The following is a 27,947-nucleotide window of genomic DNA, read 5'->3' on the forward strand; positions in this document are numbered from 1 at the left end:
ACAAGAAAGGTACAGCGAAAAAAAACTCGGCGAGTACCGCAAGGGCTCAGGAGAATGACAGTTCTTTCGCAAGCTCGCACAACGGGCAGCCACACTACGAACAAGATGATATGTGTGCTGCGACGGGCAGGGCAGTGGCCGCGGAGCTAGCCGCCATGTGTGAAGGACTAGATGGTTTGGACGCTCTGGGAGATGAGTCTCCGCCGCGCATGCCGCAGAGGACTCGCCTGGGAAGTCCTTATCCGAGGTCGTGGCGGCCGCCATCCTCCGATTCCAGCGACCAGGAGAACTAGAAAAACCGTATCTGATTCGTATCTCGTTGATTTTATAAGTTTTTATGTAAGTAAACTGGACTGCATCGGCAAGATCGAGCCACGGCCGTCAACACTGGGCCAGCGCATCCGCGCAACCGGCACGCGCGGCGATGACGCTTGCAGATAGCAACTTCGGACAACCTGTGCAGAAATGGCTGCGTGCTTTAAATGTTCTTCCCCTCGTGATTCGCCAGTTGTCATCCCCCAGTTACTTCACGCGTACTGCTGCTAAAAAGGATTCACGGTGGTGAAAAAGCAGCACTTCTACCCTCTTTGACATGGTCAATGCAAATGTATCCCCTTACACGAACTTTTCTGACATTAAAAAGAGATTTTTTCGACAAGCATTTTGTAAAGTATGCTAACGAATGGTTGATAGACAGACGGAAATTTTATCACGGGATGGTGTAGATGAATCAGCCGCTGGGTTTGAATCAGCACAGGCAGCCGCTGAGGGCTCGGGTGATGTGAGCTTATGGTTCCCGTTGTTCTTAGGGACTCGCAGCAACAGCCAGCCACTCTCTGGTGTAATTGTATGGTTGTGTAGGGTTGTGGGGCCAGTCCCTCAGAAGGGGGTCCTGAATAGATGGGGTAAGACGGGGGAGTGGGCAGGGGTGTCTGGCGTGCTTTGAAATAAATGGGTGGGGAGTTGAGCTGGACAAAAATTTGTGTCGCAATGGCTGAAAAAATAATCTAGTTAGGATAGTCACACACAGCTAAAACTGAACGTTGTGCTATCCTAAAACTGGAGCTCCGTTATGTGTCGTGGAGTGCATAGGCGTCGGAGCGTTGCAAAAGGGGCACCCCCCCCCCTCCAAGCCACACCAACAATTCACGGCCCTCATCTGCGCCCTCTCTATCTACCCTCGTGATCTCACTGGTTTGCGCTCCTCAAAACAAAATTCTGCCAACGCCCATATGGTACATCCATGATGTCGTGTCAAGGTGATGACATGTGTCATCTCCCCATAGCAGCAAGGGCAACATTCTAATATTAGTGCTGCTCACGATATGACAAGTTCAAATTTATTTTGTTCGTAACACGTTCTAGCTCTTTTCCACAGGCATTCAATTCGCCTAGCTTAGACGCCGCCACGGACTTGCACAAAGCTACAAAGAGAACTACTAGTTCACGTGTCCCTACGGCACCCTCTTCCACGCTGTCCATCCCATTTCTATTCCGCCACCTGCAAATTCTGCCCCCCACCTTGCACCCTCTACCACATTATTTGTGAATGCTCTCTTACCCCTTCCTAACTGCCCCACCACAACCCCAAAGAAGTGGGAGGATATGCCGGCCAACTCGTATTCCCACGACCAGTTTCAGATGGTCAAGAGGGCTTGGATGGCTATGAACGCCCAGGGACTTCTGGTACAGTCAGTACAGTGTTCTAGAAGTTAGAACACTGTACTTCTGGACTGTCTCTCACCGACATGGGCCCATCAACTGACAGCCGATTGGTTACCACTAGCATCACTAAATAAATAGCTTATTTAGTAACGCTAGTTACCACTATGCCTTCAATTACCTTTCGGCCATCTTTAGGGTTTCCGGAAAGCGAACATTCGAATACTTCCAAATTACAACAAAATGGGCAAAATCATTTCTGTGTCTTTTTTACACACCAGATATTCCCAATCATTTAAAGGTCTTCGTTTTCAAATAACATTCTCTAAATCCAAAAAGCAAAGCACCATCTACCACGTAGAGATTTTCCCTTTTGATGTTCTCTGCCGTGTAAATTTCCAAAGGCGTCTGATTTCATTTTATGAAGGAGCCAACCTCCTCAGGGTGTTTCAGGCCTTCGGTATCAGTAGCTAGGATCCGATTTTCGTAGCCCCCTACATGAGGCTGACAAAATCCGAGAAGAATAAGTTGGACATAATAATAAGAAAGGGAATCAAATGTGCGCTAGGTCTTCCCCCGAACACGTCAACGGCCAAGATTCTTAGGGCGTATCGAACACTTTAAATTAACTCATAGAGGCGGCAAACGCATCGCAACAGCAGAGACTTGGGGCAGTAGGACGGGTCGCAAAATACTCGAAAGTCTGGGATACCAGACCAGTGAACTAGCCAAAGATACACGCGAGATACCAAAGTCGATCAGGGAGAAAATTAAGGTAACACCCATGCCCAGAAACATGCATTCTGCGTATCACGAAGCTAGACGAAAGAGCAGAGCCGCCCTGCAAACCAGATACAGTGCAGTGGACAGACGGACGTCTACACCGACACAGCGGCATATCAGAGTAAAACCGCTTAAGCAGCAGTAGCGGTTACTGAAAGCGAGGTCCCAGTCTCGTGTTGCACGTTACTGAGTAGGGACGCGACGGAGGCTGAGGAGGTAGCCATTGCCTTAGCCATGACCCGGCCGGAAATTAGAACGATAGTGAGACTCTAAATCGGCCATCATAAATTTCGACCGAGGGAGGATCTCTAGCGCCGCTTGGAGTATCCTCGCAAACGTAAAAAACTTTACAACCGAAGAGGTAACGTTAGTGTGTGGACACCACCTCATCGGGGACTCATTGGGAACGAGAAAGCATATGCGACCGCCCGAGGTCTACAGTCTGGGCGACCGCCGCCAACGCCGCCGCTGCTGATGTCCCGTCGTTGGCCTCAGCCTTGCATGCCAGACCTCCTTCCCAAATGACGGTGAACGAAGGGCCGAGTGACTACAGTGAAATCACGCAATATTATAGACTGGAGAGGAAGATACTACCTCCTGCGGATCCGCAGCTAAGTAGAAAAGAGGAGATTTACTGGAGACGTTTGCAGACGGGAGTTTTTCAGAACCCAGTGGCATCCCAGAGTCGTCGATCCAAGATGTAAGAAATGTAAGGGTCGAGCGGACCTCGTCCACATGGTGTGAACTTGTCCTTCGTACAAGAAACCGCACCGAAACGTAGCATCCTGGGAGGCACTACCAGCACTACTCCTCAGCCGAACCTCCGAGGCCCAGCGCAAGATCATCGGTCTCGCCCTAGAAGCCGCCAAGTCCCAAGGGATACCGAACGATTGATGGGGGGAGGGAGCACCTAACGCTCCCTTTTTGACTGGTGTGTAATAAAGTTTTCACTGACTGACTGACTTTCCCTCCGTTTGTGCGTTCCCATTTAGTCGCTGGGCCACGGGCGCTAGCATAGCGAACGCCTCTGGCGGCAAGCTATGAAATCTTCGTCATCGCCGCGGGGTTGTTCTGACAGCGGTACTGGTAGTTGTGGTCGTGGTTTGTTTTCGGTGCTTGGCGCTCACGCGCGGTAGCTGTTGGTCCGCCCCATCTGTTCCGAGGTCAAGCCAGACTACTGCACCACGCAGAAGCAGAAAATAAGAGCTACCAACTTCCCCGCCTTCGGCGCAGGCAGCTGGTTCGAGCTGAGCCATGAGCGCCGAGGCCGGGGCCTCTGGTGAATGTCCCCGGAGCTCTCCGGAATCCTCCGGTAACTCTGCCGGCCCGAAATCCGTGCCCCTGTGCAGTCTTGTGGAGGATGGCCTCTACCTTGGCGGACGAGACGCGGCCGAAGACGAAGAGCTCATTCGGGGCTTCGGCATCACCCACATCCTCACGGTCGACACATATCGCGTGAAGTTCGAGGAGAGTGTCGTCTGCTTGTATTTCTACGCAGAGGACAGGGCCGAAGAGGACTTGCTCAGTCGCTTTCAGGAGGCCTGTCAGTTCATCGAAAAAGGACAGCGGAGTGGCGCCTGCCTTGTGCACTGGTGAGTTTACCGATTCGGTTTGTTTCGCTGCAAGCGCGTTACATCGACGTGTTTTCCGCGCTCGTTTCAGTCGCTTCGGAGTTTCGAGGAGCGCTACGTTAGTTGCTGCTCACCTCATGCGGAAGTATGCCTTAGACCATGCCGAGGCGCTGCTCAGGTTGAAGGAAAGGCGCTCCTGCATCGGGTACGTGAATCCTGCAGTGCGGGTGGCTTTTCACCTTTTTTCAGCTGCTGTCGTGTTCGTGTACGTCGCCTTTTGTGAGGGGACTTGCAAACACCATCGCATTCATTTGTATGGACTACTAGCGACATCATCAATAAAATTTTCATAAGACAAGCAATAGATTTTGGTGTATGTGGTATTCGCTTCCTTGCTGAAAATGAGCATATGAATGCACTTCGACAAGGAGAAAGTAGGATGGTACTGCTCTCAAGACAAGACATCAGCAGTGTCAGCTTGAGGCCACTTCCTTGATTGTCCCGAAGAAACGGTTCATATAGGGGGCATAAAGTGTAAAAACAAGTTGTCCTATATCAGTAGATTTCAGCGAGTAATTTCAGGCACACTTGGCCCCGCTGTCAAGCTTGCAGAAATACCGTCTGCTAGGTGAAAGCACTGCCTTTGCTTGCTCGACTTCGTGGACACATTTTGTGACCTGCTCTTTTGCAAGTCACAAAATGCAAAAATGGGAGGGAAACAGGTAGTGAACTGGCAGCTTATGTCTAAACAAACCTAGCATCATCGAACAAAATCTGAAGGAGCTTTGCAAAGTGCATGTAGCATTTATTCATAGGCGCAGTATTTCCCAGTGGCCACTCATAAGTCACTCACAACTGCAGTCTGCCTTGCGAATTGGTCTATTGGCACCTTCATTGGGCTGGGATTCTAAGGTGTGTCCTATTCAAAAATGTCCGTAATCACACGAGTTTCAAGCCGTGACAAAGTTCTGGTTGTGGAGCAAACCCAGGCTTGTTTTGTGTCACATCCTTGTCGTCTGCCTTCACCCAATTAGCGCTCACTTGGAGTGGATATAGGGCAGGATTCCACCCCAGACCAGCTAAGGTGTTAGAGCTAATGCTACAAAGCATTGAAGTCTGTTGAGGAGCTATGCTGCTACAGAAGTTCCCCCTGAATCCCCCTTGTGGTCCTAGTATTTACTTCCCTGGGGTGAAGGATTTTATCTTGCGATATATGCATGCTTGGGTTCTAAGGAATTTTTTTTTGTATGTAGGTATGCCACAATGCTTGGTTGTAACCATGACCTCTTCCTTACTAACTGGAGGGTGACCGCTTTTCAGTAACACGAAAGTGCCAAATTAAGGGTGCAATCATAATCACGATCCTCGCAGCCTGTGATGACCATCCTCCTCCTCCTCCATAACCTCTTACGATGGATGAGTCAAGTAGAATGGCACACCATTTCCCCTCACCCCAAAGGGAACGCCATGTTATTTCGTGCCGTGCCTGTAGAGTCTTCCGGGTTCATCATTGTTCTAATAATCATATTCTAAGTTGACATAACGTTTGCATGTGTTTCTGTGCCACATTTTCTATTTTCTATTCCAACTGTTCTCTGCAACTGTTCTTGTTCTTTCTTTTCTCTGCAACAGGCCAAACACGGGCTTTGTTGCTCAGCTGAGGCTTTTCCAGAAGATGGGCTACACTCTCAACAAGGCAGACCTGCAGTTTAGGCTTTTTATCTTAGAAAGGCTCTCTCTTCTGGCTAAGAGAGGTAAGTTGTTCAGTTACAACAAAGGAAAAAAAACAAAGGTGCCTGACACTTTCAGAAGTGACACGTACCTTTACAAATGCTCTTGTGACCATCCTGGGTGATGTTTATGGAAGTAATAGGCCACCGTCTCGACTAATTGAGAGGGGAAAAAAATGCTCCAAACAGAGTTGCAGGGAATTTTTCTATTTTTTTCACAGATACAGTGAATCTTTGTGATTGTAACTCTGTATAGATGGTATATTCCCTGGTGTAGTAAATGACTGTGCTGGTTTCCATTCAACCTTTACGCATCCTATGGAAGAATACCTAGTAAACATTGAACCCCCCCAAAAAAGAACTTGCTACTACAAACAATTCTGGCAAATATTTTCCCCGCCATCTTTATATAGTTTTAATTCTTGTGCTTGCAGTATCTGTAGATGTGATGGGATGAATACCAGGGCATCAGAAAGTTTAATTACCTAAAGTGTATCAGGTGGCAGGTTTCGAAGAAGTAGAGCAAGCAGCTGCAGAAGTGCCTTAACCTGCCCTACAAACCATACACTTGTGGTAACTTTTAGTTCTTTAGGAAGGCATCAAGCTCTATGGATGCTGGCAAAAGGCAGTACAAACTTTCTGCATGCTTTTATATGTAGTTTTTTCAAAGCCATTTTACTTTTTCACTTGCATTTTTTACGTATGCTTGCGGAACAATAAAAATTTAGCTTCCGTGCAATTGTAGTGGTTTCCAAGGTGGCGTCCAAAATGTCCAGCTTTCTGGGGATGGAGGGAAGGATGCGGCAACTGAATCACCCAACCATCAAGCAACAGCTACTGTAAATTATTTTGCTGCAGCAAGCAATGCCCCAAGCTTATGTGGCATTATCTGCTCCCACCACAACAATCTGCCAATTTGCATTGCCCCTCAAGAAGAACAAAAATGAATAAAACAGTCTGAAGGTTATGTGGATTACCCCCAGCACACCCCAAAGCTTTTGTTTTTTAGTAATGATTTGGTTTCTTGTTTCAATTTTTTCCTACTCATGTCCTCTCTCTCTATCTCTCTCTCTCACTTTGTTTAATGTTCCCTCCCCACACCGACACCCCTGACTCTAGTAATGACAAACCTCTTGCTACATAGTAAACATCTTGCTTGTTCCTGACTAGAGGTCCTATGATGTTCTGAAAGCTGCACCAATTGGGCTTGTTATGCCGTCACGTTGGGCATACGCACACAACAGTGCGTTCCTGCGGTGTTGGTACAAATCTGTTGAGAATTTTGGAAGTGCCGTTAAAAAAATTTTCAATGTAGTAAACAAATTAAATATAGTTCACATGATTAACCATATTTTATGAAGTTACCCAGGCTTGGAAACACTTAGCTCTGCAGAGAATGTTTGATGAATGTATTGCCCCCTACTGAGGCAGCATTAGTCAAAAATGAAACCATGATTGGTGCCTACAAACAAGTGCTCAAGGAACTAAAGCAGCTAGCTCTTGTGTGCATGTTTATGAGAATCAATGAGAAAAATGTTTGTTCTGCAGCTCTCAGTTCCTATTTGTAAAACTTTGCAAAGCATGGCTGCTTAGTAGAGAATTGTAGTCTATTATTAGCATTGTAGTCTATAATTGAACTCCAAAGAATAACTCAACTAGTACTTTTTTTACTATCCAGACAGCGTGATAGGTATTTTATGTGAGAGGGCAATTAAAATTTAGTTTTTATCTGGGTTTCTTAATTGTCAAGTTGCATGACATTTAAAAAAAATTTGGTGGTCAGTAATTTTGACATTTTCAGATATTTTGAATTCAGGTCTCTCTCTGAATGAATCAATGATATAAAGATTTTGTGAGTGAAACGCAGTAAAGTGTTGTGAAGCTAGTGATTAGAACGGAGTAAAGCAACTGGGGCTTCTGGTCAGTTCATTTACAATGAACAAAAAGTATTTCCACTTTTTATTTCTCGGTATTTTTATTTTTCTCTAGTAATCCTTGCTTAGTGCTATTTTGTGCACACCCAATGCATGCCTGTGTACATTCCGGGACTGGCCTAGGGAATTACTCAGTTGTTCCCCCTCCCCTTTTCCCCCTAGCATGGCATGATGCAGCCACTTAGCTGGCCTGTAAAGCAAAGATCTCACCACAAGGCCCGTCTTTGCAGCTGGCTCATTTTATGCGGTGCCATGTGAAGCGAAGAGCTTCTGGACTGATGAGGACAAATCTCATGGCGAATGCCTCCGGTGCAAAAAGTGTAGGTACGTATCGGTTTTTGCCACCTGGTGTGAGTGTAAACCTGTAGTGCTCACTACAATGCTCAGTTTAGGCTCTGCTGCTTGCTTTATTTGGAATTTGGGGTTTCTTTTTAGCTCAAAAAATTTATTGCGATGTGTCTTTTATCTATTAATCTCTCAGCAATGACCATCTTGACAGCAGTTTAAAAAAAATTTTCTGGCCATACCGTATTTACTCGCATAAATGATCACACTTTTTTTTCCCAAAAGAATTGATGCAAATTTAGGGGTGCGATCATTGCGCGGGGTAAATTTTTTGGGAAGAATATTTGAGCACAAGAAACGCAACAAATTGCAGGTCAATAATTTTACGATAGGTGTCATGAACACAATTAAAAATAAAGGGTAAATATGGCTTACCATTGTAATAAATGCACACATCACATGGACAGCACACAGACATTTTTATTAATTATTTCTCATTCAATCACGACCTCTCATTTTGAAACTTCAAACTGTGCACACAGACGGGACAGAAAAAAAAAGTGACAGAACGAGCGCAGAGAAAAAAAAAAAAGAGGTGACGGGACTTGGCTAGACTTGGCACACGTATGACCTATCGCTCCAGCAAGTTCAGGGTGCGATCATTGCGCGGGAAATATAAAAAATCGAATTTTGGTGACAAACTTCAGGGGTGTGATCATTACGCGAGTGCGATCATTATGCGAGTAAATACGGTATTATTACCGTATATCATTTAGGGCAGAGCCCATAGCCAGAAATTTTTTTCGGAGGGGGTTATGGGTTATTGGAAGAGAGGAGATGTGCCAAAAGAAGTGCCAAGTGTGGCTCATGTGCTGCCTAAAAAAAATTTCGGAGGGGGTTCAAACCCCCAAACTACCAAACTAGGGACAGTTCATGTATAACGCATAACAAAGCTTGCCACAGAGTCAGCACCTCTGTATCCAGGAGAAGACTTTTTCATGGCTTCACAGAAGTTCAAACTTTGCTGGCTTATTGTTGTCTGTCTTCTACATACACAGAAAGGGTTTCTGCTGAAGTATAACTAGTGTTGCCGATAATTTTGTTAGGAAAAGTAGGTCTATGAAGAAGTCTTGCCTAGCAGGTGTTGACCGGGTCTGCTTGTGCACAACCACACTATCAAGCCACCCTGAAGGCCCTGACTAGCTGAGAGAGAGAAGTAGCCAAAACTGCCGACACTCTTGTCAGCACAGATGCCTTGCAGGCAAGCTTTTTGCCATATTCAAAGGAAACCAGCGAATTGTGGCGTGGTCATAAGACCTCTAAATTAGAATTCAGCTGACGCTAAATTCATCCTAAAGGACGCATTTTACACGTTTTTGTGGGGCATTTCTTCTGGGTAATACGGGGGGTGGGGTTATTCGCTGTACCTGAGTTTGTTGGGACACTATTTGATAAGGGAGTTACACAGTCTGTGTATACTTTACGACTTTTAAATGCAGCTCTAGGAAATATTTGATGCTTTTGCATGCCACTGCTATTTGATTTGAACCTGAACCAAATAGCGTATTGTTGATTTCAGTATTAAAAAGTTTGTACAATGCTGGTACCCGCTAGTGTGAGCATATGTATAAGCTGGGGCTATTGATATAAGTGTGCTCAAATTGTTGCGCTAGTACCGAGTGAGCTTAAGGCTTTTGAAGAAAGAGCTTACTTGCGCCTTGCAGACTCAATTTCATGAAATCTTGTTAGTAAATTTTGCACTTAAATAAATTATCATTTTCTAATAACTTATAGGCCACGAGTGCTGCTTGTAGGACTTCCACAAAAAACAGTCTAGCGATACATTTTGAAAGCAACTGCAAGTCACTCCAGTCGGCATTGCATTGTCTCTTTTACCATCCGTCACATTTGTGGTCACAATTTTCTATTTGTGTGCATTGGAGTTCTGTGGCGCACTGGGGATCTCGTTCAACGTGTCGCTCGCTTCATACTTGCTGCATTTTTCCAAAGATAAAGACGGAGGTGGACTGAAATAGAGTAAGAACATACTGATTGTCGGGTAGACATATAGCTAACAGAAAAACGATATTTTCGGATGGGGCAGCCATTATTTTACTGATATTTTTCTTTCTGTAGTATTTAGAGAAGAAAAAATTGCGTGCACGTTTTTTGTTCAGGCATTCACTTCTACGATTACTTCCCAATAATATCACGTGCTTGTAAACTTCAGAAAATTATAGGAAACAAAAGGATAAGTAGCTTGGATCCCGCCACGCTGTCCGGGCACTTCTACAGTACAGTCCTCAATTTTAGAAGTGCTTACCGATGCGGAGTGCGAACAGCGGGGTCAAAACAATACCTTAATGCGGAGGGGATAAAGGTGGGATTCCCCACTCAGAAAATTTCAGGGCCTGTGATCCGAGTAGATAAGTGCGCAAAGCCGGCATCAGCCTGCGGCCGCGCAAGGGATTTTGCTTCGTGACAAATGAAGTTTTATCTGTGACAGACCAAGACAGACAGGCATGGTGAATAACAAGAAGGCGTAGGAGCGCCGCCTCGGGAACGCTAAACAAACTTTCCACTATTTTGCATAGTTTCCGAGAAGCGGCGTTGGCTGGCGGACACGAAATCACGCTGGAAGGCTACGGAGCGGGGAAGGGTAGGAGAGAGCAACAGGAGAGTGGCTGTTTGGCCATTTTTCGCTCACGCCTTAAGCAATGTTTATACAGGCGGCGTTGCTCTGAGATATCAGTGTGCACCTATTTAACTGAGCGTGCACATATAATACGATGCAGAACTTTGCACTGGTACTATATCTGACATTTGAGTGTGGCGCATATTTACAGAAAAAGCACAGGTGGCTTTTTATTACATTTATTTTTCAAATGACCCCGCAATCGTTTCCACTGGAGCTGATCATATTCATTGCAAGGCTGAAACAATGTGTCACAGTACCGATTACCCATATCCAATAATCAGTCCAATGAAGTCCACAGTATTATGTATCCACGTCTGATGCCCAACAGTGGTGATGTGCTGCTCTTGCCACTGGTACTTGTGAGGGTGATAAGGAAATGTGCAGAGCCGTGTTCCCGGTGAACTTTTTGAGTTTGAGCACCCTACCAGGCTGCAATTTTTTTTTTTTTTTTTTTTTTTCGCGTTGTAGATGTGATTATTAGTATTTCCTTGCAGACATGACCCTATCAAGTTTTGTCGGCGCAATTTGGCAAACACAAATGAGGCAGCCAGATATCGTACGAGTGCCTGTCAACTACGCAGTGGTATTTTCGTAGACACCGCAGAAAAGTGGAAACAAGCGGTGCAGCGGTCATGGTGCTGAGGGCCTATAGACAGTTCTGTAGGTTTAAGGGGAAACCTAGGCTTGTGCCCAGCTGAAGCAGTGTGCGGGCAGCCTTTCCTCCTCTCTGGTGTGGGCATGCAGGCTACACACTTCCTTGCCCTGACCCTCCTCCATAAGCATCACACAGACGAGCTTGCAATGCTTCAGGCTCTTTCTTAATGCATGCTTTAGTGAGAAGATGCCCAAGAAATAAACCGGCTGGGAAGCTTGTACTTTGCGCCTTAGAATACAAAGGTTTTTTTGACAGTTTTGTCCAGCTGAACTCCCTCAGCACACCTAGTTACAAGCACTAGTAGTAGCAGAAAACAGCTTCAATAATATTATACTTAAGACCACTGTAATATAATTGTCCTGTTGTTTGGTGCTCTTTGCCCTTTGCTGGCTTTGCATCATTAAATCTGCAACCATCATCGTCAGCTTCAGTAATAAGGGCAAAATTTAATGGCCTTAGTGCTTGTAGGAGCCGCAGTCCTGCACTCATTACTGGCGCAGTTGGTACCTGTCAGAAGGTGGCGAGACTCGAGGGCAGTGTCTTTGCCCGCACTCAAAATACCCACATTCTGAAATGGGTTGCTTTTTCTCAGCCAAGGCGCTATTAGTTCCGTTGCAACCATTGCTGCGTTACACCGAAGCGGTCACATTGCAACGGCCATCACTGCAAACACTGAATGGGCAAGCCACTGTGATTTTCAGCGACAGTTATGCCAAATGTGCTTTCATCCTTGAAGATATTCCATGAAGCCTTTTGTTTGATTTAGTGATGTTCAACAGCAGCTGCACTATTAAACTATGGTGTTGCAGGGTCACTTCCAAGATCCGACCGGGGAAATCTTGTTCATACACTGAACTGAGCAGCAATGAGGGGGGAAGAGGGTACCAATCTAAGGGTGTAATCAAAGCTGTAGAGTATGTGAAATACTTGCTCTACTTACCAAAAATCACATATATTGCATTCTGAAAGATTTACAGTCATTTACGCTGACTACGAGCTGCTCTTACTTCCCATGGGCATCGAAGCTCTCCCACTTGTCAGATTCATTTTGTTTTTTTTCCCAGAAAGGTTCGTTTTTTTTGTTTCCACAAATTACCTCCTTCAGACATGACAGGAAAAAAAATGTGATGGGGAACTGTTTTCAGGCTCACTGCATGTATTGATTGCATCTTTAATGGCGCCATCTAGACAAAATGCAAGTTTGGGTTCATTCGAAATATTGCCTAGGTAAAATAACACTAACACCACTTTTAATGCAAACTTCACTCAGATAAGCTCTATAATTAGGAAGAAAGAGAATGGCCATGCAACTCACTAGCTACTTTCTCGTACTGAACTTGTGACATATTATGGGCAGCTGTGTGATTGGCTGCGGCCGGCAAAATCCAATGCAAACTAAACAGGGTTTATAAGCTTGCAGAATGAGCTATGTGCACTTAAATTTAGCGCATATTCTTTTTATAGCAGTAAGATTGGCGTGGTAAGCAATAGAAGTTACGAATATACACGTAAACATAGTAGCACCAGTGCCAGTGCGTACTGGGTGCACTATGCCGGTTATAGCTGCACAGCCATCTGGTGCGTTGAGCTTACAGTAGCCAACTGGCATAAGCGACATTGTCTTCTGTGACTCTGTTTTTTGAGCGTACTCAATGTTTCACGAAATGAGCACTATCATGTACTTGCCCTGGATACGTCATTGCTGACGTCACGAAACACATGATTTAGCAGGAGGATTAAAATTTTGCATTAAACTGTTTCATTTCTCAGTGAATAAAGCACTGGTTGCTGCCAGACAAGCACTGGGGGCACTATAGAACACCATCTCTTTGGAATAAAACAAACATGTATTTTGTCTTCTTGGCCCCTTTAATTAAAGCACAGTGGATCACACTACTCCGGTACGAATACAAGCTTCATCGTGGCTAGCAGTGTGGCCATTTTGAAGTAGATCGCTTCAGTTTGACCCAAGCAACGACTTTAAACTACACCACAGAGTGGAGCGCAGAACGCTTCAGCCCTGAAACCGCTCTGAGTAGCAGCTTTTATACACCGCAGAGCAAATGCACAAGCGAGCAAATTGGCCAGCTACCAGACAGCACTGCGTAAGTATGACGGAAACATCCTGGATGGAATGGTGTATGAAGCTCGCGCGCGCGTGCGTGCGCGCGTGCGTGTGTGTGTGTGTGTGTGTGTGTGTGTGTGTTTTTTTTTATCTGATGAGTTCCTGGTTTAATGAAGCAATTTGCAGCTTCTGTCAACTGCATTGTGTCAGCTTTACTACTATTTGTGAAAATTTCGCCTCTGGCGAGTGGAGGCTTTCCCAGTTGTACTTGGTGGCAATTTCAAATCTCCGGAAAAGATGGGAGGGCATCCCGTGCAACGTTTTATGGTAGCTGGGCCTCATATTCGTGACCTGTGGTGGTGGTCATTGCAGGTCTACGCTCTTCTTCGCGTCCAAGATAGTGCCGCACACTCCAGGCTACAGCATTGCCTGGTGGGACACACGGTGGCAGGAGCCGGACGGGAGCAGCCTCTGCCGCACCAGCATCTTTGTGGAGCCAACTGCCTGGCTCTTTGAGCAAGCAAGGGCGCTGCAGGGAAGGGTAGGCATGCTCTCAAAAGCGCCTTTGCCAGCTGCAGCCGTTGTTTCTGTGCCATTTGAGAACTCGAGATGGGATATATCTGACACTGCTCCCGCACTGTCGGAACAGCATCACACTTACAGCTGCTTCTTGGAAAGGTTCAAATGCAAACCTTTCCATGCTGAAAAGTTGCAGTGCACATAAACGAAGATCTAAGCACTCTGAATTCATCTTCCAAATCTCATCTTCCAAATCTCACATGTAGCTTTGTTAAACTATGACCCCCTAATCCATCTCCCCCTTCTTTTTGCTCTTCACATCTTACCGGTATAGTTACCGACTTCATTGCGTCCAGTGATGTTCATCTTCGGGGGTCTTGTTGTGTCCTGCTATGTGTTCTATGTACACGTCTGAATACCCATTTTTTAGAGGGGGGGGGGGGGGGGGGGGGTGCACATATTCGAAACTTCAAATATCGAAGTGAATAATGCAATATTTGATTTGGCTTCGAATCGAATAGCACTATTTGAAAATTTCTAATGCATTTTGAGAATGTTTTGAAATTCGAAAACATGCACCGCCACTCTCTGCTGCCGGCGACGGGCTTTCCCGCACTGCTGCAATGTAGTGCGGCTAAACAGCAAGAGAAAAGTGCTTTTGGGCAGGGCTCCTTATCTCCTTGGCACGGGGCCAACCCCGCCCTCCTGCTTCTCTTTTCTCATGGTGATAACGTGGCCACTCTCAAGCTGCCCCAGTTAACGCTCTCTAGATGAGAAAGCCCTGCTTCGTATTGTCACGCTCTGTGAGTCACGAGTTTTCTGATCAAATAATCCAAAATTAATCTTTTTTCTAAAACCTGCGATGATCCTCTCTTCTTTTTTATGGGACAACAGAAGAATAATGAATTTGTCTAACTTCACATTTATAGACACGGCGATCAAGCTTTTTGACCAGCAGGCGTTGATACTGCAGCACTCCCACATTTGTCATCGCCCCCCGCTTGGGCAGATTGTGGTCTCAACTCTGCAATGTTCTCACGAGCGGCGTTCAAGTCTGTCGCCAAGGGCACTGTTAATGTGCAACTGATCTCGCTCAATCATTGAAACTTGAGTGCAGATTACAGGCAGGAGCAAAAAAACACTGTTGCTGTCTAACGAGATTAAAAAAAGACTGCAGTTTTTGTTTTTTTTAACCTCATTGGTGCTATTCCCATTCTTGTTTGCTTGTACTTGCAGTGATGCATTTTTTATTAACTGGCTCCTCTGTCCATTCCGATTTCTGGGTGCCATTCACTTAAAGGATTCATGAAGAAAAAACACAACTTTGTTCAGTTTGAAAGAATAGGCCTTGGGTAACTCGGTAACTCACTCAGCCCCATTTCAGCCGTGAAAGGTGCTTTTTAACTTAAATTAAGAAAACGCAAGAAATATTGAAGACGTTTTCAAAATTCGTGCCACAGTGACGTAAAATGGGCAGAAGTGACGTACTAGTATGGGCCAGCACCAAAAACAGTTATCAGTGTTTTAAAACTGCACGTCCGCATTCAAGTGATACAGTCAAACGAAACTAGAGGCCCCAGTATGATCAAACACCCAATCATGTTTGTTTTCTGGAAGTGGCAGGCAAAATTGCACAATGTTCTGTGATGTCATTGAAAAATTGCCGAAAAATGAATGGGAAGTCGCCACTGCTTTATATGTTCTCTTTAAATGTTAGAACAGGGGTTCTCAAGCATGTCGGTCCCAGGGAACCCTGCTAAGTTCTGTTAAGTGCCAAGGAACCCCCCCCCCCACTCCCGCCAGTTTTCATTCCGTTCATGCTACATTAACGTGCAATAAATTCAAAAGCAAGCAAGGGTATCGTTTTTTTTCCCGTCGACTTTACGCGAATGCGTACGCTAGCGGCACCTATCTCCAAACAGGAGAAATGCGCATGGGGGTAATATAAGACCGAGATTCAAGTGCAGTAGTTTAACCACGTGGCCCATTTTCGGAGTCTGGCTGGCTACAAGCTGCTGGCGAGATTTATTGCGCAGCTCGCGCGTTTCTGTTACGCGCCGAGATGTACTTACTGACACTTGGGCGTAAGTAATGGAGGTTCCTTAGATCGATCGCACCTCAAGTTTACCATATAAGACTTTGCGACTGTGGAACCAGGGAAAATTTATCAGTGGCTCGCGGAACCCTGAGGGGCCTGTGGAACCCCTAGGTTCCGCGGAACCCACTTTGAGAAACCATGTGTTAGAAGTTAAGAATAAAATTGGTATTGTTTTAATTGGGACAGGGCAGTCTTTTTGATGCACCAAACTTGTATTCTGTTTTTTGGCCCCTTTAACGGCGCTTTTGTCAAAAAAGAAGGAACAGCATGTGCACAGAGATTACTTAGTAAAGGCTCAAAGTAGTTTCTTTGTTAAATTCACCATTAACAAATCTTTCGTGGCAATAAATTTTGACATGTGCCTTGTGAATTTTGTCATAGCGAGGTTCAACTGTAATATGTGCAAATTTTTGTTTGGCACACACCAAATTTTTTCAAGTGTTTGAGTTAAAATGTGTAGAGGTCATATTTTTAATTATGCATTGAATATGAATAATAAAAACTGATTGCAGCAATAGCGAAGTAAGTGTGGTTTCTAACCTCAGTGTTAAACAAAATACTAACACTGTAACATTAGAGCTTTGTGGAAAAGTTGACTGCAAACAAACAAGCAGGCTGGACAGGATCAATTTTTGAACAGTTCCCTAATATCATTTCAGCAGTCTATATTGTTGTGGCATTTTCGTTTGGTAAGCCAGCTTCATCGCTTCTTCTTCTAGAACATGTTGTTCTGGTGTCACTCTGCAGAGTTTTGTTCATAGCACTCTTGACGTGACCTGCTATCACCAGTAGGTGCGCTTTTTCCTGTGGTTAGGGGAATTCTTGTTGTGCAGAAATATGCCGCACCATGCGGTGTATATCACATGATGCCCTTCTGCTGCTTTTTTGTTCTGGTGCAGTTAATGTGTCCACACTGCCAAAATAAAATTGGGAACTACAACTGGTCGGGTGAGTGGACGCACATTTTTCAACTGGCTTTTTTCTAATACTTGGAGATAATACTTTCTGCCCTGGTTTATGCATCATTTTATCTTTTCTGTCTGACCAGACAATTAGCATTTCATAGAGCATGCAACCACTTGCACAAAATACAAGTCAGCGTGGTCCTGTTTAAGTTTTGTGCATGTTTTACATAAACTTATTGTTGCAAGCCTACATCCACCCTCCCCCTTATCTTCTTTTTCAAAAATTTTTCATGTTTCTTTTTTTTTAATTTTATCATCCGTACCTGTGCTTTATTACCTTGTGTAGTACAGTAGAATGCCATCGATACCTCTACTGGTAATGCACTTTTATTGCAGTTCCATTGTCAAAGCTAAGTCTCACGGCAACTAAAAGTTCAGTACAAGTTCAGAAACATGTTTGCTGAGGTCGTGCATTCTGACTTTGCAGTGTTATGTGAAAACCTGATTCTGCTGTGACTGTACCGTGCCACGGGGCTCTCCCGCTGCAGGTCTGTACTGCGAGTGTGGTGCGTGTGCGCAGCCAGGCTTCCACATAACGCCCAGCCGGGTCGACCGGGCAGCCTCGGAACGCATCAAAGCTTCCCGCCGGCTGAAGAAGCAGCCCGGCAGGGGTGAGTGTGGGCGGCCATGCGTCAAGATAGAGGAGGAGGAGGAGGGGGAGGAGGGGGAGGGGGAGGAGGGGGAGGAGCAGGGTGCCGCCAGGGAAGTGGAGCGCCTCATTGATGGGCAGGCTACGCCCAACGGTGGCGGCTACGCCGAGCCTGCTCCCACCTGCGGCCATTTGGAGGAGCTGCCCAGGAGTGGGCCGGACTGTGCCGATGACGAGCCGGAAGAGCAGCAGCCGGAGGAGCGGCAGGAGAGCGGCCTGGGCTGTGCCAACGCTCGGCCAGAAGAAGTGCCAAAGAGTGGGCCAGCTTGCGCCGGCGATCAACCGGGCAAGGAGAAGCGGGAAGATGGCAGCACTGATGGCGAACTTGGCTCTGGTCTTCATCTGTCGGGAATGGAGACTCTGAACGATTGCAGGCAGTGCCCGAGAAGGTGCTAGGCTGTGCTTGGCTCATTTCTTTTTTTTAAATAGAGAAATGGGTGAGGATCACTGGGGCAGTTTCTGAGCAGAGGAAAAGTGACACTGCATCCTATCGCCTCATCTCGTTTTGCTTTTATTCATTAAAGAGACCATGAAGACAATGTAAATAACCTTGGTTCATTTAAAGGACTGAACTTTTTGTACCAGTCTGTTATACCTATCTGCATTCGTATTCATTGCAATCAAAGGCATGAATGTCAAATTTCCCAATCCATTCACTATGATTTGTGACCTCATCAGGAAATAGCCAAAGACGGGCAGTCAGTACACGTACTTCATGCCAGAAGGCAAGTGGAATGGTCCAACAGGCATGAAGTTTGCTGCTATCATCTGGAAGAGAAATTTGGTGCTAGTGTCTACGCAAGTCTCATAGAGCACTCTTCAGCTTGCACCTGAATGATGAAAGGCGTGCAGATTTATGTTAGCTTTGTGATTGGCTTGGTTTGAAACACTTGTATGGCTGTAAAAATACATTCATTTAGCCACAAGCACTTACTTAACGTCACACTTGCTGAGAAACATGACAAATTTTGCAACCACCACCGCTGCCAGAAAGAAATTGACTGTGTGTGAGCATTCTGTCCAATTGCTTCGGCAATGTTTCGTGCAAGTTTAGTGCTCCGTAGCTCGGCAGCAGCGATAACAGCAAGACGCTTGAATAGGTTGAATGCCAATACAGTGGAATCCTGATTATACAACTTTCTCGGGACCGCATGAAAATGTTCTATGTCCAAGGTGTCGTATGATTGGGGTGTGAGTAAATGCTTCTGTGTCCAGGTGGTCGTATGATCAGGGTGTGAGTAAGTACTGCTTTAGTGCACAGTCTGGTACGATGTGTTGGCTAATAGCTTAAACTACCATATTTGGAACATAACTTGAGTCCTTGGTGTAATCTGCATGCCCATCACTACCATTGCCTAAATCCAAAATTTCTGTCAGAAAAATAATTACTCGCATATCTTGTGCCGATCTGTGCTAGCCCGCCAGCGGAACAAGGCAAGGGTGCGAGAAGGATGTGATGGCCAAGGCCAGAATAACAGTGAAGCAGGGGAGATGGCAACAAAAGCAATCTTCTTGGCGGTGGAAAGGAAAGGGAAATGAACAACAGGAAAGCAGCATGAAAGATGGGGTAGGAAATGAACGGCAGGGCAAGGTGGCAAAGTAACCTGAAAGGTGGGAAAGACACCAGTTTCTCTTTTAACAACCATAGGTATTTTCAGTTTACTAAGCGAACAGTATGTACAGTCATGGACAAACGAAACGTGAACACAAAAAAATTAACCAGAACACGCAAAATCAAAGAGTATGGATAGTGGGGATCAAACAACGGCCCACTAGTGGTGGAAATGCTCCAGTTGAATGAATGGCTTATTTTTAGCAAGTGGCCTTTGTGAGCAAAAACACATTTCCAAACACTGGTACTGTAATAAAGCCACGAGACAATTTTGCTTGCATGGAAGGAAATTGCGCTATTTGTGTGCTCTAGTTCATATTTTTGTGTTCGTATTTCATCTGTCCTTGACTGTACTCCTGCATTACATTGTTTGCATGAAGAGTTTGCTGGGACCGCTGTGATTCGCCGTAAGAAGCGCGTTGTTGAATAACCAGGGGTCATATAATTGGAGTCCCGCTGCACTTGTTACCATTGCGCAGGCCTGACATGCATGCTTGAGACTGATTAGGAACAAAACTGAGCGAAGTTTTGTTCCTTGTTTATGGATATAAAGAAAACATCCTGGAAATGCTTCAGTTGAATAAATGGCTTATTTTTAGCGAGTGGCCTTTCTGAGCAAATGGCACTCGCAATTCTGAGGCTGCGCAGCCATAGGTGCATTGTGGGCCAAGCCAAACTGGAAGCTATATAAATCTTCACTTCCCATTATTCCCGTGCTGGCTTAGTGATGCATTGCACTCTTTCCTCTAGGATATATAGTCAAAACCTTTAACAATGGAAGCTCTCAACAACGAAATCCTTGCACTCCTAGCATATTGTTGTGTGCCCACCAAACGCTCATTGTATATATAATGCATTTGCCATCCCAAAAAGTTCTGTCCGCACTACAAAGCCTTCGGTGTTTGCCACATTTTCTGTGCATGAGCCAGCTTATAACCAATAAGTGTTAAAATGCTGAAGTATACTCATCAAAGAGCCAGTACATAAAGTTTCGCTAACGAGCAATCATCATGATTTGGAGGACGAGCACTCACCAGTAAAGACAACGATGAGAAACGTTAATGGCCATCGAGACGGGTCTATGTGTAAATACAGAGCTTTTATTGTAATGACTGCGCAGTTTTCTTAACACCAACTTGTCTCTCCCTTGGGGAATAAAGGTTCAGCAACTGTGCAGTGTGTCCCATTCGTGTAGATTGAAAAAATTGCCATTTAGTGACAGCCACTCACTCAACTTTTCAATGCGGAAGCATTTTGTGTCCCATGAGGCGAAAAACATAATGGTGTGAACTGTGGATGGCCCCAAATTTCACGTGCCTTCAATTTGGAAAAAAAAAAGTGTCAGGAATGAGAATCCAACTCGAGCATGCCAGGTACGAGTTAAGTAGCTTAAAGGCCAATTGCACTCAAAATTTCGACCACGCGAAATCACTGTTCCTGCATAGTATGACTAAAAAGACCGCGATGTACGAAGTATGACGCCTAAAATGTGCGTAATTACGTTGCAAGCGACCAGCAAAAATCGACGATTTTGAAACCGAAACTGCGCAAAGCGCGGCCATTACAGGCAGGCGGAAGTGACGTATCAGCCGTCGGCGCGAGTGGCCAGACGGCCTGGCCTGACGGCGCGAGCTTTGCGGACCGGCCGACGCGGCCGGCTCGGCCAGCCAGGAGGAGAGTGTGAGCGCGCGCGTGCGGGGGTGTGGGAGGCGCGCGGAAAAGCGAGCGCTTGTCCTGCAAGCACGACACTATTCGTGCGCTCCGACAGCAGCACACCACGTAGGCATGATGTTGCGACGACACTCGAAAAGGAGAGAACTGTACAGTTAACGAAGCCTCTTCAGAGCCATGAAAGCCAGACGTACCGGCGCGAAATACGAGTTTCCTGAATTCTCCGCTGCGAGGCAGGCCGATCGGCCTGGACGGCTGGCATGTCACTTCCGCTAAATGGCTGTTTGCGTGACACGCCGGCAGGTGCTTTGTCGTCTGCAAGGGTGTTATTTTGAGTGCCTGAAACTGAATAACCACGCATTGGACAGAGCTACCGGTCACGTTGCAGTAGTTCTAATGGTACCTACTACACATTTCGGAGGCATCTAGCCAGGGTGAAATTTGAGTGCAGTTGGCCTTTAACCACCGCTCTACACCTATGCGGGCTCTCAGGGTACACTTAAGTCCGTTTACCTGCTTCGAGTGCGAAATCATTATGGCTTCCGTGGCAATACTTCGCTGCAACTTCATGTTTGTGTCATGTTGGTTACATAGAAGCTACCAGTTTATCGGCACAAATTTTCAAATGGTCCTTGCACTGGTTGCATACCTTTCAAGGGGATTGGCCAGTGACAATGACAGCTGTTGTCACTAGCTCACTCACTGCCAATCCACTCCCATATGGTTGGGACGTCAACATACCCACCTGCTGTTCCCACATACCACCCACTTCGGGGGATTGGCAGGCGAGATTGACAGCTTCCGTGAGAAGCTTGTGGTTAATTCACGAATTCCCGTTGCCATAATGCTTTCGCATTCAAAGCACGCAAACCGACCCAAGTGCTACTAGTAATTTTTTTTTTTCCTTTGAATTTTTTGGTCCAGAGTTGAACCAAAGGAGGGTTATGTCCCTAAGGTATATGCATGTTCCCTCAGAACGGTGTGATTCGAGAGAGATGATTCTGATGGGTGCTGAGTTACCATGATAATAAGTGAAGTTGTGGTGTAAACACGGCATACTATTTATTTTCAGTCATGAAAATTAGGTGTATGTTAAAATAAGAGAACATTAAAATAATGTATTAAGGTGAACACTGTTTTCCAGTTTATTTTTGTTTCTGCAGAGTAATACTATATTTGTACTGTTGCATTTTTGCGAAAAACTAAAGATTTTTTTTTCCCTGGCAATTTCATTTTGGGTTTGGCTATAATATTGTAGGAAACCCTCCGGCAAAAGTAACCAGAAGTGGTGCTATTACAGATGAAATTCATTGCTTGTGTAGTTAAATGGTCATGGGTTCCATTATTGCTGTGGACGATCAAACTCTTGCCCAAGTAAACTCTCCAATAATCATAAGGCAGGCTGCCAGGGTTACTTTTTTTTTATTGTGGTAGTCTGGAAGACGACAAACCTGCAAAGAGCCAAGTTGTGCAGCTAAGAGGGACGAAAGATGTCGCCACATACCCAACCGCCGTGAAATCTGCTGCTCAGTGCATCGTCATTCAATTATTGTTGGTTCCGTGCTAGTTTTTAAGCTTTAGTCATTTATGTACTGCATGTTGCTGAAAAAAAAAAAAATCACCATGTTGAATTCTAACTGTGATTAGTGCATTTTGCAGTTGTTTTTACTGCCTTCAGCCGTCACTAGTGAGTGCAGTAAAGTGGCTGCCTTGGTACCGCACTTCCTTCAATTTTTTTCCAGACTTGCGGCCTTTCCAAACCCTTGTTCAGTTAAAACTGATATATTTTGTGTTCCAGTAAGGCATTGTATCATTCTTGGAAAGTTCTGGTTTATATTTCGTCTTCATGGTCCCTTTAATTTGCTTGTTCCTAAATTTTTCCCTTGTCCCTTCAAATTGTGCAGGCAAATAATAACTCCTGTTGCGGCTTGTGACTTATGGTTACATGATGGGGGCTGAACGGGCCCATAAAGAAAGGGTTGAAGGAGCGAGAGGGGGGCAGTCCTTTTTTCTTTGCGCTCTTTTGCTGCAACTAAATTGTGCACTGTGTAGTGAAATACACATGGTCACGTTATCATAACTCGTCCTTTGTCTCATCCAACGCATCAAATTATGGTGCCATTCCTTTGTGCCATTCTTGGTGGTTTGCTGTATTGGCAGCAGCGAGTTTCCCAAGGGCACAAAACAACATTCGTCGTGTTCACGTAGTGTCGCATTTGTGGTTGCCTCCTGCAAATGTGATTGTTGCACAAAAGGTGGCCGAGATCTGTGTCACAAATTTGCTCAAGTTTTACTTGTTAATGACTACACGGAAAGGAAGTGCTTGGGGGGGAAAAAATGGCAGGACGAGCAAACCTGAAATTTCAGTCTCATGGCAGTGTGTGACCATAGTTTCACATGGTTCTTTATGCACACTGAGCTCCAGGAACTGTGCCAGTGCAAGAGACTTAGTGTGGTTTGGCCTACTATATTGTAGGTATTTACGATCAGCATGCGCGCTTCAAAACAAGACCAAGAGATTCCACGTATCACTTTTTGTCTTGTTCTTGTGCATTTGTCGGTTGTATGTTTCTGCTGTTTTTCTTGTTCTTTTTTTTCCCCCTTTTCTTTCTGGTTGGCATCATGCTGATTCTTAACCTCTGAGGACTTGGATATTTGCAATGCAGATAGCCTGTATACCTGCGGGCAGTGAAAGAGCTTTCCAGTGTGCCCTAAATGTACAAGTAGATAGTCCTGTGTGTTGAGAACCTCTGGTGCCGTGCTAAATGCATTGTTCACATTCCTTGCCGAGCTGGATCATACAAACTGCCATTTCCGTTATTTCGCGTCTGGCTTGGCAGCTCACTGGCCGAGCAGCTGAAGAATCACTGTGCAATTTTACATCTTAGGGCCCTCCCACCTGGCTGTCTGTGTGGTGCGCAGAAGAGGTCGTGCTGATGTTCTGCATCCTTCAGCAGGGGGCACTTGGGCATTCATTTCACACAATTCCTTGCACTTCACCAGTGTCATCTGGTGGGAAGCTTTCAGAAAGTGAGCAAATGTTCGCCTGTGTGCAAGTCTTAACGTAATGATATTGGAGCCAAGCGTTCGGTGGTAAACCAGCTGTTCAGTGCCACCTGACTAAATTATTTCCCTAGTCTTGTGCAAACGTTTCTCTTTATTTATCATCATGTTATAACAACTAAAAACATATGCACTGTTCTCTGTTACATCTCTCATATTGTTATGAAAAAATAAGACCACATATGAAGGATTTTATTGTTGTTACCGATGCTGGAGCACTGACGTAAGCCATCAGCAACATGTTGCAGACTTGCAAGCAGTGGCCGACATCACCTTGTTCAATAGCGAAAGCTTGAGCACTAATATGTACTGTGCGCAGATGTAGGTGGGAACATGCCGGCAAACCTCTCTGCTTTCATCTAATAAAGAGCTCTCTCTCTCTCTCTCTGTACAGTGCGCACGGTAAACCTTCTTTGAACTACTGCACGAGAGAGCTCAGATTTTTGTTACACCTGTCTGGCGTCAAAGCTCCAAAAAGATGCTATACTAGTGAGTGCACATCAATGTTACTTGCCGTATTACTCGGCAGTGTTCTTACTGCTCTAGGGCAACTCGCATAAGCCATTATTTTATTGGCACTTTATTTGTGCCTACTTTGCTGCTGCAAGAAAAGCCGAAAATTTCACTTTCAATTTGGAGGGGTTTTATTTTTAGCAAACATGGGCTGCTCAAGCCCTTGCAAAAATGCTGATGTTATTTCCACTGGCCAAGGAGTGATGTGAGATGTGTTTCCAGGGCACAGTGTCTCAAACCAACAGCCCTGATTGTGCTCGAGTGTGTGCGCGAGATGGAGAGAGCGAGGTAGAGTTGTCTTTATTGCCGCTTCACCGGGTGGAGTGTGCATGGTTTTGCCTTGGCACAGTCTTTTCTGGCAAAAAAAAAAAAAAAAAAAACCACCAGAGAAGAACAAAATTTATCCTTTCATTAGGCAGTTGCTAAATCTGCTATGCCATGCTAAGCAAAAACAAGCTGAAAGAAAAAAATAGTTAGGTTTCTTCCACCAAAGCAAAATCTGAGGTACCCTAGAAGAGTCTAGGTTAAAGAACCACCTCACATTCTTTCATGAGACGTGGCTTTCATGTCCAGAAATTGAACTTGCAGTAAGCACACTCCTTATCCATTGAGCTACCATGGCGGCTGGTGCTAACTACAACATGCAAACTCTAGAATTGTGGATGTTTCAGGCTGTCACCAACAACAGGAATTTCATGAAGGCCTTTCCCAATTGCGTCCAACTGCTTTTGTGTCAAGCTAGTCCCCTCCGGGCTCTTGTGATGCCGTTCTTAAGCTTCTTGTTTCTTCTGTTGGAATTCTTCGGTAGAGACCCTACCACTTATTCCTTCCTTCCTTTCAACGTCTTGTCAAAAGGGTTTCGTAGGAGGAAAGTAAACCAGATCGTCAATTGGTTCAAAGACTACTGATATTGTTGACAGCACATGCATTAGCTGCTTAGTGCTATGGGATATCTGCACTCAAATGGTGAGATCAGTTCTTGCAGAATTCTTTCAGCGTTAAGGAAACTTGCTTGCTAGGCTACCAATCACCTGATGGTGGACGGGCTGTGGCAGACCTTCCGGTTGTTGCGAATGTGCAGATGTGACAGCATGCTGAATGGTGTGGAGAGATTCATGGCTGAACCTTGCGCATTCCATCTTGTCCAGTACAAATACACAAATCATTGCTCTGCTAATGTGTTTATTAAGCCTGCCGACGTCTATGCATACTAGAGGTGTGCTTTGAGTAGCATTGTTGCTTAAGAGGAAGCTCTAGCTAGAAATCTTGTGCCATATGGGAAGCAGGTGTGTGCATTCCATGGGAGAAATGGTCTCATTTAGCAGCCACTGAACTCACGCACACACTCTTTCCCTCTGGTTTTGATAAAGCCACCCATGAAGGAGTGGCATAATCGGATGCCACTTGAGAATAGTGCATATAAAATGACGAGTGGTGTCTGCGTGTGTTGTATGCATGCATACAGTTGAACCCACTTTTGACAAACCAGAGGTACCACATGACACCCATTAATCACATTCCATAGTTCGCAATAAGTGGACCACCCAGAAAAAAATGAAAAGGCCAGTGCTGTCAGTCAGAACAAGGCTAAAGTTTATTTCGAAACAAGTTGGTGATGCTTGTCTGCAGATCTTAGAACTACGCTCTGAAGTTTATAAAGTGCATAAACATGCTGCTCGCTTGATACCTTCACATACACAAGCTGCCTGAGAGAGTTCTAATTCGAGGAGAGTTCCGACTAATTTCGATTCCCCCCCAGTTTCCCATAGGCCTAGTGCGCTTTCTTGAGTTTCCACTTTAACTAAATAATTCGAGAGTGACTCCATTAAATTGGGATTCAACCGCACTTTCAAATTTCCAGGGTGTGGAGCCATTTTTGTTACTTTCATTTTCATTTTCAAAACAAAAGTGAAAGTCGTGAAATTTGACAGAATTGATACCTGCTCTTTGCCATTTCTTGCCGTCTAAACACAAAAATTTGGTAAGCATTGTTTGTTGGAGTATTGCAGGGGAGAAAGAAGACATGTCTGAAATTGTTTTGTGCTTGGGAGTTCTGCTAAGTTTGAAACACACAAAATGATGTCAAGTTGCTTTATTCTTTAAACGATTGTAAAAAGAAATAACTGAAGTATAAAACTTTGGTAAGGCTATGAATTTTTTACGTGCAGTGTTCACGTATGTCCATGTGCAGTGATACAATTTCAACCCACAACTGTTTTAACCTTGGTCTATAGGTTGTTTACCCAGACTAAGTAGTTGCCCAGTGGAAATGACTGTTTTGAGCAGAAGAGGGGTGTGCTTATTAAATCGTTCATGCAGCCTTTTAGGATATTTATGGGCAACAAAATGTAAAGTTAGTGAAAACATGTCATGGGAATATTTCTGGGTGCCTCCAACCAACCAGTGTATAGAAACTTTTGTATTTGTGGCCATGTAAACTGACATAATTTACTGAATATCTGTCATTTGTTGCAGTGCAAAGTGCTGTAATTTTGTTATTTATATATTTGTTTGTTTGTTTGTTTGTCAATACTGTGTCTTCTATACTAGATGCTTACAGGTAACGGGCATACAAAATCACATCATCATAATATTAGCATGTACCTTCAGCCTCGTTGTCATTTCTTTGTTTCGTTGATTTTGCGTGGTTGTTCTGCTCTTACTTTAAATGCCGCGCACAGTGCAAATCATTTACTGGCAGCAATATAAGAAAATCGAGAGAGTATATCCTGAACTCCCAAAATTGAAGATTCTGGCTCAAATAGCTGAAGTGACAGGATAGTTTTATTTTTGCTGGATTAATGTTGTGCAACAAGTATGCCATGTCACTGTTGTTCAGGATCCAAGATTTTAGATCACTGAGGCACGCTGAACATTTTGTTTGTCCTTTTCTTCTTCTGTTGTTTACATTTTATTTCTTGCTGGCTGTGGTTTGGTTGGTCTGTTTTCCTAGAGAGGCATGCAGTTATGACAAATTCAATGTTTATTTTGGTTACGAAGAGCTTTGTCGATTGCCCGAAAGGCCCAAATCACATCGAACTGCTTTGTATGGCTGTCTTGCTCTTGCGTTAAAAAGTGGCTAACCTGAGAGTTCTTTTGATCAGTGCATCGCCTACAGTGGTATAAAATGATGAGCGAGGTCAATGATACAGTTGTGCTTAGACAGAGCTCTTGTTTGTAAAAGCTTTGGAGCAATTAAAGTTCTCTATAAAAGAACTCTTTTAATACTTGTGATGTTGCTGCAAGCTAATTTCACTTTTACAGTTCAACCCTGGTCATCTATCTAAACTGGCAGATCCCCGCACGGGGTGCCTTATGTAAACTTCGTGACGGTGAGTACACATAGGTTGAACCCATTCATGCCTCCATCTGTGCATGGCTTAGCCATGTCTGAGAAAAAGGGCATCCTTGGGGAATTGAGCTGATGTTGAGGTCGCTCTAGACTTTGTTAAGGCCCCTTGGCAAAGGCAACTC

At 44.9% G+C, this 27,947-nt stretch overlaps 1 protein-coding gene across 1 annotated transcript; it reads left to right on the top strand.

Annotated features, from left to right (window-relative positions):
- The first annotated feature begins 3,477 nt into the window (after positions 1–3,477).
- Positions 3,478–27,337, top strand: LOC144144373 (dual specificity protein phosphatase 12-like). The gene is made up of 7 exons (XM_077675794.1): positions 3,478–4,037; positions 4,108–4,221; positions 5,649–5,770; positions 7,911–8,004; positions 13,756–13,924; positions 16,900–16,948; positions 17,454–27,337. The coding sequence occupies exons 1-7, from the start codon at positions 3,700–3,702 to the stop codon at positions 18,008–18,010; spliced, it is 1,443 nt and encodes a 480-aa protein (XP_077531920.1). The 5' UTR covers positions 3,478–3,699; the 3' UTR covers positions 18,011–27,337.
- Positions 27,338–27,947: the final 610 nt, after the last annotated feature.

Source organism: Haemaphysalis longicornis, unplaced genomic scaffold, assembly GCF_048455015.1.
Source record: "Haemaphysalis longicornis isolate Haplotype H1 unplaced genomic scaffold, Haemaphysalis longicornis Haplotype H1 scaffold_1, whole genome shotgun sequence".
NCBI classification, from domain to species: Eukaryota; Metazoa; Arthropoda; class Arachnida; order Ixodida; family Ixodidae; genus Haemaphysalis; species Haemaphysalis longicornis.